This window comes from Paramisgurnus dabryanus, chromosome 13 (genome assembly GCF_030506205.2).
Source record: "Paramisgurnus dabryanus chromosome 13, PD_genome_1.1, whole genome shotgun sequence".
Taxonomy (NCBI): Eukaryota; Metazoa; Chordata; class Actinopteri; order Cypriniformes; family Cobitidae; genus Paramisgurnus; species Paramisgurnus dabryanus.
Window position 1 is genome coordinate 19,255,040 of NC_133349.1, and position 19,896 is coordinate 19,274,935.

General features: G+C 37.8%; 2 protein-coding genes across 4 annotated transcripts; both read left to right on the forward strand.

The window, feature by feature from the left end:
• Window positions 1–1,223: 1,223 nt before the first annotated feature.
• LOC135727754 (uncharacterized) lies at window positions 1,224–14,776 on the forward strand. 3 transcript variants are annotated; one of them, XM_065245762.2, is made up of 7 exons: window positions 1,224–1,306; window positions 9,080–11,966; window positions 12,066–12,252; window positions 13,404–13,502; window positions 13,623–13,833; window positions 13,974–14,090; window positions 14,226–14,776. In XM_065245762.2, the coding sequence occupies exons 2-7, from the start codon at window positions 9,331–9,333 to the stop codon at window positions 14,381–14,383; spliced, it is 3,408 nt and encodes a 1,135-aa protein (XP_065101834.2). In that variant the 5' UTR covers window positions 1,224–1,306; window positions 9,080–9,330; the 3' UTR covers window positions 14,384–14,776. The 3 variants fall into 3 exon arrangements, with proteins under 3 accessions (XP_065101834.2, XP_065101835.2, XP_065101833.2); XM_065245763.2 differs by having other exon boundaries at window positions 1,268–1,306; window positions 9,085–11,966; XM_065245761.2 differs by lacking the exon at window positions 1,224–1,306 and adding an exon at window positions 2,690–2,819.
• A 587-nt stretch (window positions 14,777–15,363) lies between these two features.
• On the forward strand, window positions 15,364–18,933 carry aqp10a (aquaporin 10a). The gene is made up of 6 exons (XM_065261054.2): window positions 15,364–15,645; window positions 16,810–16,936; window positions 17,023–17,160; window positions 17,264–17,382; window positions 17,511–17,728; window positions 18,051–18,933. Exons 1-6 carry the CDS (start codon window positions 15,511–15,513, stop codon window positions 18,274–18,276), a joined length of 963 nt encoding a protein of 320 aa, XP_065117126.1. The 5' UTR covers window positions 15,364–15,510; the 3' UTR covers window positions 18,277–18,933.
• Window positions 18,934–19,896: the final 963 nt, after the last annotated feature.

Genomic DNA, 19,896 nt, shown 5'->3' on the forward strand with positions numbered 1-19,896 from the left:
CAGTGCCAAACACCTTCGTGTCACCTTTTCCAATCTCTGGGACTGTAGTTCTCACACGGCATCATGCACACATGCAGATATGCATTTCTTCAATGTTGATACTGAGAAACAAAATGAGCTCTCTCAAAGCAGACAGTTGGCCCTTATTTGACCAACAGAATGAACAATGGCACCAATTCTTTTAGAGGGAACAGAAGTGGGTGGCAGATACATCAAATGACAACAGGGATGAATTTATTTCCCTAATCAGGACTTGATACTCCATCTCAATCATCTCTTTATCTCAGCGTGTCTCCACATACTTTTATATATCATGTTCACTTCTGTGAATCCCTTTGGCGAAAAAAAGAGAGAGAAAAAAAAACTACAAATTAAATCTGTATTTAGTACAGAAAACCGACTGTGGTGGAAAATAGGAACGATCGTACAGTACATGAGTATAACATCTGTCCTGTTTTAAATAAACCCCGCTGACTGTTTGCATATTCGTTTGTCAGATTTTCATGAAGAGTGTTGAGATATGATATCAGACATATCTATAGGGAGGATCCAAAGCTATCCAGCAGCCAAAAAGTTACATTCCTCCACACTGACAAAATGTTTCCAGTCCAGAAAAAGTGTTGGGGCTAAACAGGTCGCCAAAGGACAGAAGACGCCGAAACGTCTAATTATACGCTGTGCCCACAAGCAGCTCAGCAATGTGACTTATTTTGTTTTCTTTATCATTCCTTTATGGGTTTCATGTCAGTGTTACTCGCAGTCACATGCAATCAGAGTCTGGTCAGAAGAAACAGTTGCTGTGTTACATTTTTGTCTGTGAAACCACAAACCTGCTTCCTCCGCTGTTGGCATCCGCAGTGCAGTCTGTGATGCAAGACAGACTGTTGAGTGACAATGGTTTTAAACAGGATTTATCTAGTTTGATTGTTCTTTTCAGTGATGTGCTAAACAACAGAACATTTAAATGTTATGGTATTTTATGGCATAAAGATATATTATACTGTACATATACGGTATATGCCACCATATCACCAACACTTATAAAAGTAATTCTACGATTTTCTCTGAGCATCTCTTGTCATTCATTCAAATTGTTGAGGCCAGGTCTGTCTTTACGTACATTACATTTACAGTGTGATTCCCGCCCATTTGTGCTCTCTCTCTCTCTCTCTCTCTCTCTCTCTCTCTCTCTCTCTCTCTCTCTCTCTCTCTCTTGTGCAGTTCTTATGCTGCACCATACATGTGCATTTGCATCTGCAGGAAGTTGAGCAGCTCTGCTCAACGTGTGCTACAGAAATACAACCAGGTAATTCCAAATATTTAACTTTCTTTAATAATTGTATATTGCTGTTTTAACCTGTGCATTTATGCATTTGGTAGACATTTTTATCTAAAGTGACTTAAAGTGCATTAAATTCTTTCATTTATCTGTATGTATCCTGGGGATCCAACCCATGACTTTGCACTACTACCAGTTGATCTACAGGAACACCATTTGTAATATATATTTATCCTTTAGCTGTATTTTGTCCCTTGTATGGTGGTTAAAGTATGTTTAGTGTTACTGTATACATGCATATACAGTTTCATCCTCAGACACCATCTGTCTGCAAATGTCTTTGTTTTTCTAGGTCACGGTTTGCTGGATCCCACAATTATGTTGTTTCAGTCAGAAAGCTGAAATAATGTTCTTTTTGTGTCTTGTTTTGTATACACACTTCGTGTAGTCATATCGGTTTCTATTGTTTAAAAGAATAAAGACTTTCAGTCTTTTATAGTAGTCTAGCCGCACTGGGTTTAGTGCTTATCAGTCTGTCTGAAAAACACTTCTTCCTTTGCTAATAATGTCATATTAGTTCATAATCATTTGTACTGCGGTGAGTATCAATCTCATTGGTGATTCACAGATGGGATAACTGCTCCTAACCACAACCACAATCTGACAGTTGAAAACACGTAAATATGGATGGAGAAATGAAGTGTATTGGCAGGCAGACCGATCAACCTATTAGCGCAATGTAAGCTCCCTATCAGTAGGCGTTAATGATGTCACGGTCAAGAGGTGTGTTGTCGGAAAAGATGCACAGTGACTGAGTGCTAGCAAATTGCCAAAACAGTGCAGACATTTTAATTAGACACAGTGTACACACGGCATGATTTGTTTCCAGTTTATTTAGCGGGTGGAGGCCAGGAAATATCAAAGGGAGCACACGTCTGTTTTAGTGATGTTTGCATGCTGACTGATTCAAATTCAGAGATTCAAACTCAATCACATACAGTATAAGGATTGGTTATATTGATCAAATATATTATTGTAAGTTAGGATCAGCCTCTACATTCATTCACTCTTGGTCTGTTTTGAAGGTCCGATCCACATTCAGGGCGCTGTAGCCGCAAGCTCATGAGCCTCATCATTACCTACCTAGTATTTACCTTCTCTACCCACTAACACCTACTGAGTCACCAGGAAACCAAGAATGTTCTCATTAGACGTGAAGGGTGTGCGTGTTGACAGGTGTGTATATGTGTCTGACGGAGAGAAAGACAAAAAAAGACAGAAATAGATAGAAAGAGAGCCGGACAGAAAGAGATGGGGGTGGAGAGAGAGGTAGGGAAATAAGAGAGGAAGGCCTAACAATCAAAGGGGGTGGAAACGGCGAGCATGTCGAACCAGTCAGGCGAGTTCTTCTTACAGTACAGATGTATTATAGAAAAATGACAGACAGTAGGGAGTGAGAGACAGAGAGAGAGAGAGAGTGAATGAAGGATGGAGGCACCTGTGCTCTTAAACATCTGAGTCAAAGCAGCAGACCTCTGAGGTACGATGTTTCTGTTTGATTCAGAGCTAAACCTCAACATAAGTGTTTATGTAGTTGACGTGGTGGGTTAAGTGTATTGTTGTTGAAGTTTATGTGTGTGTGTGTCGTGGGAGAACAGGTGTTTCTGTAAACTGACACTGACCTGTTGTCCTTGGAAATCCAGTAATGCTGCAATTATATGGTATTGGTGTTATCTTATTTTGCTTGTATATCTATGACCTCAGTTGTTGCAATGAGAAAAACAAATTTGTGAGCAAAAGCCTGGTGAAATGACCAGCATTCACCCACTGTTTATTAAGTTGTTTTCCGTAATTGGTTTTAAATCAGTTTAGGTTTGTGTTGGCTCTTATGAACGTTTAGGGTTAGTTAGCATCATCTATTCATCCCATATGATCTTTGCTTAGATCTTTAGATTTTTACATAATTCTGCAACTCCTGACCTATATATATTCAAAGATAACAAAGGCAGTCCTTGTACAACAACAGCACAAGGTGCGGCAAACAAATCTGGATTAGAGCATTTCAAAGCCCTGGTACACGCTTCTGTTTCTGCCTATAAAGAGTGCGATGTTGCATTGTGAATCTCATCTTCTGATTCAAAATTCTCAAGTGACTTGAGCTGATGTGTATTTCGAGCTTGATTGTGTGGACACGCTTGCTTGATTGCATGCGAGTCTTATCAGATGCCAGTGAAGTTTTTGAATGAATTTCAATGTGCTGCTTTGAATGAACGTGGGTGTGTAGGAGAAACAGATTGGCGTCAGAGCGATTTCTTTAAGGCTATTTAACATATTTTAGATTTATGAGATAATTTCATTATTTATTTATTCCTCAGACCCAGCAATTTTTTTTTCATGCCTCACGTCATTTTTATGTAAACATGTTTTGGGGCATCTATTTAAAGATCCTTTGCTATGCAGAAACTATTGTAATGATCAAAGCAAAACTGAAACTCTTTTGTTACTAACGTAATATATTAATGTATATATATATACATGTATATATATGTATATATATATATATATATATATATATATATATATATATATATATATATATATATATATATATATATATATATATATATATATATATATATATATATATATATATATATATATATGTATATGTTAATCACTTAATATATCTGAGTCTATTTACATGTAGAGTCTTTTTAACAGGTGGAGCCCAGTGTCTCGGATGACAATAAACTACACTTACATAAATTTTGAATAAAAAAACCCAATTAAAATAAATTACATATTAACAGTGTTTACAAAAAAATACATCTTATATTCCTCATTCAGTTATATGCCCAGCTAGAAAAAAATGTGATTTACTGTTTTCTACATAAAATCATCATATATAATGTATATAAATAAAATCTGATAATCTTTAATATTGACTGATTAATGTCATGCCAAAGATTGAAATTAATTTTAATTCAATGAGTGAAATTAAACTTTGACAGTGCACTCATAATCCCATAATGAGATTACACTGTCTGAAAAAAATGGTCAAAATTTGTATGCAAGTTATCACTGGGGCTGTACCCTTTGCAAGAAAGGAGTTACCTCATAGGTACATATTAGTACAAAGAGTGCTTATTAGTACCTTAAAGATACATATTACACTCTCAGAAATAAAGGTACAAAACTGTACCTTTTCTGTCACTGGGGTTGTACCCTTTCAAAAAGTACAACTTTGCACCTAAGGATTTCATTTTAGTACCTCAGAAGTACATGCTGGGGCAAGGTACATATTGGTACTAAATGTTTACACATCTGTACCAAATGGTCCATACAATTACCTTTTTAAAGGGTGCTGCCCCACTGACAGCTAGGTTACATATTTTGACTTTTTTCTAAGAATGTAGGTCCTTAAGGTACGGTAATCTACCCAAAATTGTATTCTGTTTTGTATTCCTGTAAAGGTGCCAAACAGAAACTTAGAGTACAGCCCCAGTGACAGAAAAGGTACATTTTTGTACCTTTATTTCTGACATTGTAGTATCTCACAAGTGCCTATTGGTACTAAAGGTATACATAGGCTTTATGTACCTAAGGTCGCCGTGAATTCACCAAGTAAGATGTGATCTTGGATCAACATTTTTTGTTGATCCTGGATCAACGTTTTAATCAAAGATACCCCAACTTACTCTTAACTCAAACCCTAACCATTTTAAAACACTCAAATTACTGTGAAATAAGAGTTTAAGGAGTATTTCTTAAAAGCCCCTAACCCAATCCAAAACCTAAATCTGACATACACAAGAATCCTAATCCTGCAATCTGACTGGTTAATGAAATTGTTGAGGACCAACAATGGTGTTGATCCAGGACACATCCTACGTGGTGAAATCATGTTCACCCTGTAGGTCGTGGTACATATAAGGACCTTTTTAAAGGGTACTGCCCAAGTAATAGCTGGGGTACAAATTTTGCCCATTTATTCTAACAGTGTATGAGACTTTAGCCTGGATTTCACAGACAGGGTCACATAAATATCTCGTAAAAATAGCATGTAAGGCTCTATGCTGTAGTCTAGGATTTGTATCTGTGACATGTAAATCAATACAAATCCTCTGCAGAAGACAGAACTGATTTGGGCCTTAGGTGGATATCATTTCATATTGTTAGGATGTGCACGCATATCTGCACTCTGACTGTGTTACACATGTGGTGTCAGGATTGTAGTCTGGTGTGTTGGACCTGTTATCTGACTGCTTATCAGGTTTTGTACTAGAACTAAAGACCGTGACGTGTAACATAAAGAATGTTTTCAAAGTAAACATACAGAAACTCACATATACACACACTAAAAAGTCACGGTAACTAATTTTTACATTTTTTCTACTTTTGGGGATGTTTGCGTAGTCTACAGTGTTTCCATAACAAGGGCATGGATGCTGTACACATGGCTGAGATTTATTGACTCTCGTTGTAATAAATACCGAGTTTCAGTATGGTGAAATCCTGAGGCACTAGAATGAACTCAGCCAGGTGATTTGATTGTATACATACTTTATGAATGTATACTTTAAAGGTCTGGGCCAGGTTGTAATATATAGGTACACTGGACAAGTAATGTTTAACTACTTAACAATTTTAGTAGGGGTCTGAAAGTCTGTGACCTCTATACTGTACACTCTAAAAATACTTGGTTGTTTCATCCTAGCACTGGGTCTAAAAGGATAAATCTATCCTGTGCTTGTTTGTATTAACCCAAAATGCTGGATTGTTTTAACTTATTGCTGGGTCAAATATAAACATTTTCTGGGAACCCAACAACTGGGTTGGTCGCTTTTTGTTTGACCCAACACTGGGTTTTATTTCAATACATAAGAAATACTTTTAGTTAGAAATGCTTTTAGTAACAATAATTTTATCTGTCTAACTAAGTGTAGACTTGACATGACTCCACACATTTGTGCCACACCTGATGATTTATGATAATCCAGAATGATCAGAGAATCTAAAGAGCACCTTACTGTATGTGCCTAAATAAAAGCAAAGATAACTTTTATATGTGACCCTGGACCACAAAACCAGTCATAAAGGTCTTTTTTATAGAGATTTATGCATTATCTGAAAGTTAAATAAGCTTTCTATTGATGTATGGTTTCACTGTAAAAAGTTAAAAGTTGGATCAACTTAAAAAATTACCTCAATTGGTAACCCTAAAATATTTAGTTTATTCAACCTAAATTTTTCACCTGAAGTTAAACTTAAATGAATTTTCAAGTTAAATAAACATACATTTCTTGGGTGGTACCAATTGAAGTAGTTTTAAGTTAAATTTTCACTTTTTACAATGTTGTTAGGATAGGCCAAGAAACAATATTATAAAAATCTGGAATCTGAGGGTGCAAAGAATCTAAATATTGCCATGAAAATAAAAAAACAGTAATTTGCTTTGGAATATTGTGCTTTTTTTTACAAATTACTTATCATAATTTTTTTATTCATGTGCCCTCATAATCTTTAATCAAAAACGCAAATCTCCTCCCCTCCTCAAAACGATTTCTCTTTACTTTACATCATATGGTATGGCAGGTGGAGGGGGCCCGGGAGAAGATTGCTGCCATTAGCAATCAGCAACACAACCCAACTTCAAACAATCCAATCAGGTCTCAATGGACAATCTCAATCCAGCCCTGCCTTATTTCATTTCAGAAGCCGTTTATACGTCACCACGGGGAAAATAAGGCAATCGATATTTTCGTTTCATGGTGACTTTAACAAAATCGCCTTTAAAGTTGTCCAAAGAAGTCCTTACCAACTGCCTCCACCAGTGGCGGCCAGTGACTTTTTTCGAGGGCGCTAAATGTGAAGTTCGTCACAATGTTTGTCATGTATGTCATGTTTGTAATTTCAAAATATGTGTTCGGCGAGTCAGTTCATTACGTGTCTTGTCAAAATAAGTGTCTGCTGCAGATGCGTCTGAAGGGTTTATTATAAAAGAGACGCTCGCGTTTGCCAGATACTCGCATAATCTCATGCATAATCAGAGTTTACTGTTAAGGGAGTGTCTTGCGTGTATTTTGTGAACGTGAGCGTCTCTTTTATCATTAACGGTTTTGACGCTTGTGCAGCAGACACTTATTTTGAGAAAAACACGTGATGCACATGGTTCACATGATGCAACAAACACATATTTTGAAAACGCAAGCAACACACATGACACTTCGAACACATATTTTAAATTTGCGCCCCCTGGATGAGCAGTCACGAGCCACCACTGGCCTCCACTCACAAAAATAAAGTATTCATATATTTACATTAGGAAATTCACAAAATATCTTCATGGAACATGGTTTTTAAATAATATACTAATAACTTTTAACTTAAAAAATATATATTTTTTTTACATCTCAAACTCAACACTATTTATTCATGGGCCATTCTGCAGACTGCTGTCCTGCTAAAATTGTCACTACAGCAAACATAGCTTCACCACATCTTAAGCCATGACTGTTTCGGAAGTGCACTTTTAGCACATGGTTCGCTTATAGCATTCTGAACAGTTGCACTTCTATGGTCCTTGTAGGGTCTAAATAATACTTCTAGAATTTCTAAAATATTTTTGTCAGGTTGTATGGTAAGAACCTTAAACATCCACTGAGCCTTTCTGTTGTACAAAATGATCTTTGTAGTGTAAAATAAGGTGCCTTAAGGCTTCTTCACAGCAATTGCAAAGAAGAACAATTTTTGCTTCCTCAAAAAAACATTAAGTCCGAGGTTCTTCAAAGAACCATTTCTTTCTTATAATTTTACCGCCTAAAGAGCCCTTTTCTCTGCTAAACAGAACGGTTATTGGTATTAAAGGTTATTTATAGAACTGTTCAGACAAAAATGATTTACCTATGGCAGTGTTTCGGGGTCCACATGGGGGGCTCAGCAGATTTCCAAGGGGGGCTCAAGGCCTTCAAATATTGTTGTGGGCAACTTGGGGGCAGTGAAGTGAAAAAGGTTGGGAACCACTGTTCTATGGCATCATAAAGCACCTTTATTTTTAAAAGTATATGGCATCACTGTGAAGAACCCTTTGTAGCTATTTTTAAGAGTTTAGAGTTTGGAAAAACTACTAAATCTACCAAAATAAAACTTTTTATTTTCCTAAATAAAAGTATCAATTTTAACTTGTCCTTCTGTCACAAACTGGAAATGCTAACCTTTATATGTCACGTTAGCAATATACAGTGCCCTCCATAAGTTTGTGGACTTTAAAGACAACATTGTATTGTAAGATGAATATGAGGCAAAAGAACAAAATGTATTTGATTATGTTGAAACACATACATGCTTTACCAACACAGAACGATAACCTTTCATACTGACTTATTTGTGTTGTCATCAAAGACTGCGAAGCAATGGATCAAACTGACACTACACATTATCTGCTTTTCATTTGTGAACAATAAATGCATTAGGACACAGTTTATCACACAACACTCAGACAATTTTCTCAATATGATCACATTAGATAGAAGAATTTAGTGTTTGTCATTGTATTGGTACATTGTATATGTGAAAAATAAAATGTGTCATTGTCTCATACTTACCATTAAATGTTTAGGCAGCATTTTTTGACAGCAAACAAAGCAATTTTGCCTTTATTGTCCCAATACATATGGAGGGCACTCTATGTGAATGCCACCATCACAGTATTCCAGAGGCAGTTTCTACACATAAACCTTGCAATTTGTAAAGGGCATCATATGAAGATGTAAATGATAATTGTGTTGTGCATTCTTGCAGGATAGACCCAGCTATAAGAAGTGCAACAAAGTCACCAGATCTCCTCCAGCACTGGATTACCAACACAGTTTCTTATAAGTGCTACCACTTCCTTACAAATGCTACCATTTAAACAAAAAGGAAGCTGATTATTTGGAAACTGAAACAAAAACCTTTCTTAAAAAAAAAGATGCTAAAAATCCTTTTAGCAACTGGCCTTCCATTCACACTGTAATGAATGTACTGTGTACCATTCAGAGACATTAAAAAGCATGAGTTTGTATCCTAGACCTACTTTTGGACGTCAGTTTTCTGAACCAGACGGCATAACATCAGATACACAGTTATCCAATGAAACGGCAGCACAGGGGCAAAGTCAGTTATCTGTTGGGTCTGCAGCCGCTAGATTCCAAATTCGCTCCGCTAACACACTTCACTACAGACCCATAAGACACATAAAGGAAGACAAAAGTCAGGAGGGAGGTGACAAGAGCTCTGAAGATGTGAAGAAATTTTATGACTCAAACAAAAGCAAAAGCTTAGACTGGAGAGGAGCAGGTGCAAGAAGAGGACATGGAAACGCAACTTGGACTTCTAGTGGGACCCGAGACTCCGGACAGAACTTTGTTAGGCGTACTGAAAGTTTAGGCAAAAAGGAGGACAACAACAACATAACTTCGGACAAAGAAGCTAATCTACCTAATTCGATGTCATGGAGGAGTCACAATTACAATGTAACCGAACAAGGGGACAGAAAGGTTTACCTAAACTCTGTTCCAACGCCTGTGGGAACGAATCATATCATGCTTAATATGGAACAGACAGGCAGTGGCCAGTCACTCCCCACTAGGATGAAACCAAGACTTAGCCAAGGTAGTATAGGAGAAGCTAGCAATCTCTGGGCACAGCTGCCACACAATGAAACAAGTCCCGATCAGACTGACAACAAAATAGGAGTCTGGGCCAGAGATCAAGGACATAGCAATACCCAGGAAGTAACTGGAAATCAAACAATTTTGGAAAGAATTGAGAAACTCTTAGGGTCAAGTTCTTTGCACAGTAAGCCTGATGCAAACTCAAATGATCTGGTCATTGATAAACGCAGCCCTACTCATGATTCTGGTCATCTGAACTCTGACACCATAAATTCCCATTTCCGTCAAAGAAAATCAAACCCTAACTCCCCCTCTGGACCTCTGTCTCCCACTGACAACCAACAATTGAGACCTTCATACACTGTAGAAAAATCTGGAACATTCCCAAGATGGTTCTCTAAAAGCGAACAAACACCCTACAGTAAGATTCAAGAGCCATCTAGGCCAGAGACCGTAAATGACCAAAAGGACGATTCTTCTGGCGTATTCTTCTCGAAGCCTAAATGGGGAATGGAAAAATCTTCTGGTAAAATCATTCAATCACTGCTCTCTAAAAGCGAACAAACACCCTACAATAAGATGCAAGAGCCATCTACGCCAGAGATCAGAAATGACCAAAAGGACGATTCTTCTGGCGTATTCTTCTCGAAGCCTAAAAGGGATATTGAAAAATCTCCTGGTAAAAGCATTCAATCATTTCCACCTGCAGCCAGTGAGGAGCCAAGTAAAATAAGCTCTCTCGATTTCAAAAGTCAGTCCATAGAGAAAAACAGGAGTAAAGTTTTTGAAACTGCTCAACCCAGCGGTCAAAGAACAACTGCTCAGATGATATTACAGTCCACGTCTTCAGATGGTATCTCCAATCAAAGTGTCAAACAAATCGCAACCCCTTCAGCAGGTTTCAAGAAAGAAATTGAAAAAGAAGAACCAACCCAACCCAAGCATCCATTAGCCTCAAGAGGAGCACCCCACGATGAAATACATCAAGAGGATTCTTCTGCAGTAAAGACTGAAGAAAAGAGAGGAGATGAAGAAACCATCTCCAGTCCAACTTTAGACTCTGTGAAGAATACGATACATAAGTTTGAAGCCTTGGCTCAACAAAGTCAAAACGCACCACAAATTATACGTCCTAGAAGAGCCTTATCAGTACCAGAGCAGCCCAAACCTGTGGTTCATGTGAGGAAGAGTGATTCAGATATGAATCTAAATTTTAGAAGGATGATGGGAAACTCGGAGAGCATAAAAGCAAATCCCATTGAGGAGCCAGAAGGCAATGTAGAACTAAACAGAACCCATCAGTCAAATCTCATCGTCAAAGTACAACCCACGTCCCAACAAAGATTGACATACAAAACGAGTATTGACCTTATTCCAACGTTCAGTCAGCTACATGAACCAAAGTCTGATCAGCATATCACCACATGGGATAAAAGGTGGACTGTTCGCAACAGACACATAGACGAACCAGATCTTACCATCACTCCTGGCACAGGTCTGCAGAGGTCTAACACAGATTCTCAACTGTCAAATGTCAACCGTTTAATAAAGCAACAAAGTATTCATGTAAATATGGATGACAATAATGACGAATGTGATGATGATACACCAACTAACTCTCCAGATAGAGACCCTTTTACAGTGAACATGCAGAGGCAAAACAGCACCTTAAAACCTCAAACTTCAGCACAGACCTTAGAACGTACAGATGTTGGTGCTTCCATCTCAGTTAAGTCTGCAGACAATAGCACTTATCCTAAAGTGGTCAATCCTTCTCAAAGTTCTGCTTCTACTGTTCCTGCCCCAGCAATCTATTCCTCATTTAATCATTCTAATAATAACAACTATAAAAAAGCATTGGAGGATCTGGGCCCAACTGTCACTAGCATGGCTAGGTGGAGCTCCGATGAGGAAGATTATGATGATGAGGAGGACTACGGGGGAACAGATTCAGAAGATTCTGACTCGGGAGAATCGTCTGTGACCATAACAAGCAACATGAGCCAATCAGATCGCAGAAGCTTTTCTTTAAGGTAAAGCATATTAACAAAAGTCAGGCTACTTAATTCATTACTGTTTTTATGATTTTATCTCCTTATACTGCCTTTAACATCTCCATCTCTTCTGTACAGTCTACAGGAGCTTTGCATTTTTGGTGGGGTGGACTATAAACCATCAGATGATGAGGACTGGGCGCCCTCACGCTCTGCCTCTCTCAGCTCAGACATCTCAGCCTTCTCTTCTGTGACCCTTCTGAGCAACAATGAACTGGATCGCTTAATGGATGACGTTAAAAACTTAGGAGATGAAACCTTGCAGGTCAAAGAAGTATTATGCAGCTTTTCTATAGCATACAATCTGATGTAGAAATCAAAAACCAATGGTCTAAGTAGGCGTGTACACCAAATTGTCTAAACACAGCTGAAACGCCAGGCGGGCACCGACTGTGGGTGCTTGCCAGCATTTTTTGCCAGCTAAGCACTTTGGTTGCTATGAAACTTCTGTTTGGTTTACCATTCATTGTACGATGCACCGGTTGGTTCTGGTATTTGTCCCGCCCCTCCTCCACTGTGATTGGACAGCTGAGTAAAAAGTGACATTGACGAGCTGAGCGTTTTACCCAAAATTAAAAAAAATCAACTTGGGGCGCTCAGCGCAGAAACGCTAAGGGGTTGTGCACACCAAAACTTTTAAACGGAGGAAAAAGCCTGGAGGACGCAGAATGCCAGAAGTTTTTCAGCTGAGCTCCAGCTTTCTTTAGTTGAGCTCTTTGGTAACTCTGATACTTCAGCTGTGAGCCGGTTGGTTGTTTTGATACTTGTCCCGACCCTCCTCCAATGTGATTGGACGGCCGTGTGAGAACTGACATTGACGGGCTGCGCTTTTCACCCAAAGTTGAATATTTTTCAACTATCAGCTGAGCGCTGAAAAAACACCAAGCACCGTTTTTCAGGATGGAAGAAAACCGCTAGCTGCTGGCTTTTTTGAAAAACGCAGAGCTTTCATTGGGTGTAAAAGCTTTGGTGTGCACGGCCCCTTACTGTGGAAAAAATCCAGCTGCGGGCGTTTTTAAAAAGTCTGGCGCTTCCAACTATTTAAACTATTGAAAACATATGTAAATGCTTTGGTGTGCACACCCCCTAAAACTCATTAATTAAATAGACCTTTACACACTTGTCCCACCCGACACCTCAACTAAACAATTATTATTATAAGCGTACCGTCGTGAATTGAGGTATGGTAAGGAGACATTTTTAAACACAGATTTAAACAAAATTTCTCAATAACTGATTTTGGTCTTATCTTCAACCACACGCCACAGATTGCAGCTTTAAACTGGAAATGCCATGGAAATGTTTGTTGTCAGCTGTATCTATGATTACAAATATGCAAGTGTTAATGAAAGCCATTGTATTGTTGCTTTGTTGCTTCCTTTTGCTATTATAATCTCTGTCTCTGACTTATAACAGAAGTATGAAGATGTGCAGGTGGTTGTATTGCACAAGGAGGTGGGGAGTGGCTTAGGATTTACTTTGGCAGGTGGAGTGGATCAAAATAAACCAGTCACGGTGAGAGTCTCAATGCCACAATACAGAAACATTTCGACACGAAACAAGGCATGAGTGATAGAAACATATACAAACATTGATTATTTGAATGGGTTTATGCAAACCATTCTTGTCACTCAGGTCCACAGAGTGATTCCTGGCGGTGTGGCAGCACAGGAAGGCTCTGTCTTTGAAGGTGCCTGGGTGCTGTCGATCAACGGCACGCCCCTGCAGAAATCTGCTCATTGGGAGGCTCTGAGGACACTGAGGAGGGCGAGGAGTCAGACCATGGCAGTGGTGGTTCTCCAGAACGTCTACCAAAATGAGACCATTCACACACCAGTAAACACAGGTCACTACTTTTATATGATTATAATGATAGCTTAGTACAGTCATTGCATTTAACTGTATACTCTCAGAGAGAGAGAGAGAGAGAGAGAGAGAGAAAGAGAAAGAGAGAGAAAGTTTATAATGTGTGTACGCCCTCTGTAGGCAGAAGAGTTCATGTCATTCTGAACAAGTCCAGCTATGATCTTGGCTTTAGTCTGGAAGGAGGGTTGGACTCCAGCTTAGGGGACAAACCCCTCACTGTACAAAAAATCTTCCAGGGTAAGAGCACCTTTTCTCTTCAATCAATATTAATGTATCTTTCTAACATCACTTTCAATCGTGCAGTAATGTGATCCCACCAATCGTTACACCCCTACAAAAAAGATTCACTGTCAGTGCATTACACGTTTTCAGGTGGACCAGTGAGTCAAGTGTTTCCTGGGGATGAGTTGTTGGAAGTGCAAGGTCAAAGTTTGACAGGCATGAGACGGATTGAAGCGTGGAACCTAATAAGAAGACTGCCACCTGGACCTGTGGAGGTCTTATTACACCGTCCTCACCAACCACATTGAGGATCTTATCTTTTTCAATTGCACTTTCTGATTCAGTCATTAGTTAAACACTGGTATATTTTCATACAAGGACTTTTGCTGTAACAGAAGCTTTTTTAATGCAATTTGACTGTTCGGCATTGAGGAAGTAGTGTTGTAAAGAACCATGAATTTACACTGCCTAAATTGAATGAGAAACAACAGACACTGAAGGCCAGTTTCTTCTAAATATTACTGTATTACTTGTTTATACACTCAAATTATGCAGCTATTGGTAATATTTTACAAGCAGTCTGTATCAGAGGTCATATATTGTTTTGCTACGAAGTGTGTATATGTGAATATGTTGTATGTACAGCACAGATCCGTCCTCAGCTATTATTTTTTTAAATATTAAAGCAAAGTTAGCAACTACTTTCTTGTTTGTTTTGTTTTATGACATTCTACATCATTGATAATTTTACACTCTTAAAAAATGATGGGTTATGTTCAACCCTGCATTGGGTCAAAAAGGGACGACCCAACCCGTTGGGATGTAATTTAACCTATGCTGGGTTGTTTACACATTTTAATATAGTGTACCCTTGTGTGATCTTTGCAAAGAAACTATACAAATAAGAAAGATTGAGGTATTATAGAGTCATTGGGGATTTGATCCCCTGCTTATCCTGTAAGAATATACTGTAAAAGCCTCATCGCTTGGCTGTAGTACAGTATTGTTAACAATCACATTTGGTTATTTAATTTAATGTAAACGATGCAGGTCCTTGCTTTGGGAAAGACATTGTGGTGTGGAGAGCTGAACTAGATAATTGCATGTCCACCGAATACTGTATGTCATGTCAAGATGATATTCAATGTCAAAATGATAACATTAGATCAAGATTATCTTTTTGGAATTGCATGTTAATGCCCCCTTAAGATCATAGATCATTAATTAATCTTTCCTCTCTATCTCTCTGTCCTCCTCGATCAGTAATGATTTATAAGGGGGTTGCGGTCTAATAGTCCAGATCTGTGTATACTGTAGCTCAGATGTGGATGTTGACTGGTTGATGTGGGGGATGTTTGAAACACGTGAATGTATTAAAAAGAAGGTTTAAAGGTGAACAGAGCTAATAGACAGGGAGTGAGGTCACAATCACTGCATGGCAGGAAAACGGCAGAAATCTAGGAAACCTGCAAACATGAGCCATGTTAAAAAAGTGATTAGGAAGATAAAGGTGAAAAATGAACTGACGCGACAGATTTTAGGAGAGCTGTTGGGCACTTTTGTCCTTCTGGTAAGTTTTTACATCGTTTGCACTTTTAAATGAACTTTGAGCATGGTTATTGATTTATGGAGCTTTTAAATTGTTGTTCCATTGATGTTTTTTCATTTAGAAAATTTTTAGCAAATGTAATATTAATGTAGCTGATTTTGTAAGCAATCTGCTATCTTATAAACCTATAACTTATAAACTTTATACTTGATTTTAATACAATTATGCATAAAACAGACAGAGATCTTATATATAAGATTTTTGTTTTAATTTTCTGTTTGCTTTTGCAACAAGCTTTTGTTTCATTGATGTTCTGAAGTTTTAATAAGTCTATTTATAAACAAAATCAATGTACAGAAAATCTTCTAATTACAAAATGTTTAACTCTTTCTCTATAAATACAGCATTATTGCAATAAATACAGAAAATTAAAGTATCATTGATTTATTTATAAACATATATGAAGGGAAATTGGATATCATGTTAACACATTATTAGATTATGTAACTTGTGTGACGCAAGACTCTGTTTGCCATCGTGGAACAGTGTTTGTTCATGTAATTTAACCGAAGCAAGCATGTTATCTAAAGTACCCTACAGTCCACAAATTATTAGCAAGGTCTGTTCCCTATATTGTATACATGACTTATACATCATTAAAACTATATGAAGAGCTCAGATGCAAAACCCTCTAAATGGGTCTGACATCTTTACTTGTAAATTAGCTTTTTTATTAGACTCTTAAAGGAATAGTTCACCCCAAATTGAAAATTCTCTCACTATTTACTCCTCAAGTTTTTCCAATCCTGTATACATTTCTTTGTTTCGCTGAACACAAAGGAATACATTTGTAACCAAGCATCAATCAGGAGCACCATTGACTGCTATGGAAGTCAATGGTGCTCCAAAAGTGTTTTGTTACATACATTGCTTCAACAAAATACATACATTGTGTTCAACAAAATAAATACATTTAAAAAAGGTTTGTAAATGATGGATTCTGCCATCAAACTGGTATTTCTGATTGAATTGAGGCCAGGATTAAGTGGATTTGAAAAGAAAGTAGTACATGCTGAGAGCATTTGGTTGTCATTTTTGGATACGCTATAGGTGGCTTTTAGCAGCTTTGCATCTGAGCTCCTCATATTTACCATTAATATGTCACCTTTTTTTCCGCTGCTTCAGCTGTTTGGTTGTGCAGCAGCAGCCCAGGTGAAAACCAGCAGAGAAACTAAAGGACAGTATCTGTCTGCTAACCTGGCCTTCTCTGTAGGTGTTATGTCTGCCATGTATCTCAGCAGAGCAGTCTCAGGTAAAACAGCGATTGAGAAGTCATCTTCTGAATATTTTTTTGTTTTAACATCTTTGTTTATGGTGCCCTTCCTCTTTCTCATTCAGGAGCTCATTTAAATCCAGCTGTGTCTTTGAGTTTCTGTGTGTTGGGTGATCTACCCTGGTCAAAGTTGTTGCCCTATTCTCTGGCTCAAGTGCTGGGGGCGTATTTAGCCTCTGGACTGGTCTATCTCATCTATTATGGTGAGAAAATACATTTATAGAGAAAGAGCATGAGATACTGAATCATTTCAAATCACTTCCTTTATCTTTTTGTGAAAGTTGCGTGTATTTTGGTCTCCTTCAGATGCAATCATGGAGTTCAGTGGTGGAGTCCTGACTGTATTTGGCCCCAATGAAACAGCGAGTATATTTGCCACTTACCCAACTGGTGTGGTGTCAATGCAGACCAATTTTCTGGATCAGGTCAGGGAACAAGCCGCTGCAGATTTGACGAGGCATTTACTGCTACATTATGCAATCACTATCATATTAATCAACAGATCTTGCCAGATGCTGACTCTTTGTTTTTGCATGTGTGTTATAAAATTTAGGTGGTTGGCACAGCCATGCTGATGTTGTGTATACTACCTCTAAATGATAAGAGAAATGCTCCTGCCCCCGAGGCACTGCTTCCTCCCATTGTAGCAACCGTTGTGTTAGGTATTTCCGTATCGATGTCGGCTAATTGTGGAGCAGCCATAAATCCAGCTCGTGACCTTGGCCCTCGACTCTTTACTCTTACTGCAGGCTGGGGAATGGAAGTATTCACGTATGTCTGCTTACAAATTATTATCTCTTATTAAGGGCTTCCTTATCTCTCCCCTTATTTTTTCAGTACTTACTTATATATTATCTCAGTACTTATCTTTCCGCATATAAACACTTCAAAGAGAATTTTACTTTGCTCAGAGTTGCCAACAATAACCTTACTTCAGTTTCTGCAAAGTTTTTATGAGCACCATGGGTGTTAATATAAAGACAATTCTATATAATCTGAAAAAACGTAGGTCAACATTTATATTGCTTTTCTAATTTAATCTATATTTCTCAGCTAGGTAAATTTAAAATCTGTCTTTTTGTAAACCACACAGATGCTATGACTATTTCTTCTGGATCCCAATAGTCGCACCAATGGTTGGGGGTGTGGTGGGCTCGATCATATATCTGATTTTCATTCAGTGGCATTTGCCTGAGCTTGAGGATGAGGTGGAGTCTGAATGTACGGAGATTAAAGATCAAACAAAGTTTGTGGAGCACAGTGACCTGCAACAATCGGGCAAAAAGGACGAGATATACCTTAAACTGTCAGAACTTTGAAAGGCGTGGGAGACTTTGAGATGTGAACGTAATGCGGCTCAAAATATCACAAAAAAACTACACATAGGTGGACTTCAAAATGTTTAAGCCTTGTTACGTATTACTTAGATATTACATTTTCCCCCAATAATTTTTAATTGGGAAAACTTTATATGGTTGCTTTCACAGCTTTATAATATTAAATGGAATATAGCTCATAAGTATATACAATATTTTTTATGTCCCATTTAAATATTTCATCTGATCTGTTATAGTTGAAGGGTGGCAGCTATAGTGGTTGGATAAAGAGTAGTTTATAGTATTTATAGCTTATTACACCACAATCTGAAAGCATTAAACATGACTGGTTTCCAAAACACAAATAAAAATCTCTCTTGAACTGGATTGTGTGTAAAGCATCTACATATTATTTCAGGCTTAGAGAAAATCTGTATACAGCAACTATTTATTATGTACAAAGTATATGTTGTTTGTGCTATTTATAGGATTAACACTAATATGAATAACAAACAGATTCATTGTATAATTGTATGTTATGCGGTAGATTGTGTATGTTATATTTGACACCATATTAAGAGTACCTTTCTCTCAGTTAAAATTCATGTGTTTGTACAATGAAATTTATTAAAATAATAAATACATTATCAAGAAAATAAATGATTTTAGTCCCCTTAATTATTTATAGTTTAGGTGATGTTTAAACAACCACATTAAACTAGTTGCTCTCTTTTGAATGCAGCATAATTCATGTAATAGTTATGTTGCATCAGAAGACCATTGTGTATTTGCTCATGTCCTGTGGTGCACGTGAGCAAATTCACAAACTAAGAGATTATGGGGCAAAGAGAAGAGGGGCATGAAGCACCTCTTAAGCAAACACCAATCAAAGCTTTTGGGAATAGCTAATTAAACATACTCTGAAAAACAACATTTATCCTTCTGTACATTCAGGGAAAAGATTTCACCATACATTGGATAGAATCCAACTAAACTGGTAGAGCATTGCATAAGCAGCGGCATAGGCTATGTTGATTTCCAGGGAACACAAATACTGATAAAAATGTATAGCTCCAGTGCGCTGCAAGTTTTTTCTGCCAAAAGCATACTGTAAATGTAAAATATCAATATTAGAGTCACAATGAAATGCACAAAAATACTTATATCTGAGCTTCATTAATAAAAAAAAAAATGTGCCTTTTCATAAAAAACACAAATCTCCTCCCCTACTCGAAATGATCTCTCTTTTCTTCATGGTGTATGGCAGGTGGATGGGGCAGGTGGGGGGTAATGGCAGGTGGACGGCCCGGGAAAAAAATTGCAGTGATTAGCAATCAGTGAAATGACCCAACTTTCAACAATCCAATCAATTCTCGATGGACAAATTCAAGTCCAGCCCTACCTTTTTCATTTCAGAAGCCGTTTTATTCAGATATACACTCACCTAAAGGATTATTAAGAACACCATACTAATACAGTGTTTGACCCCCTTTCGCCTTCAGAACTGCCTTAATTCTACGTGGCATTGATTCATCAAGGTGCTGAAAGCATGCTTTAGAAATATTGGCCCATATTGATAGGATAGCATCTTGCAGTTGGAGATTTGTGGGATGCACATCCAAG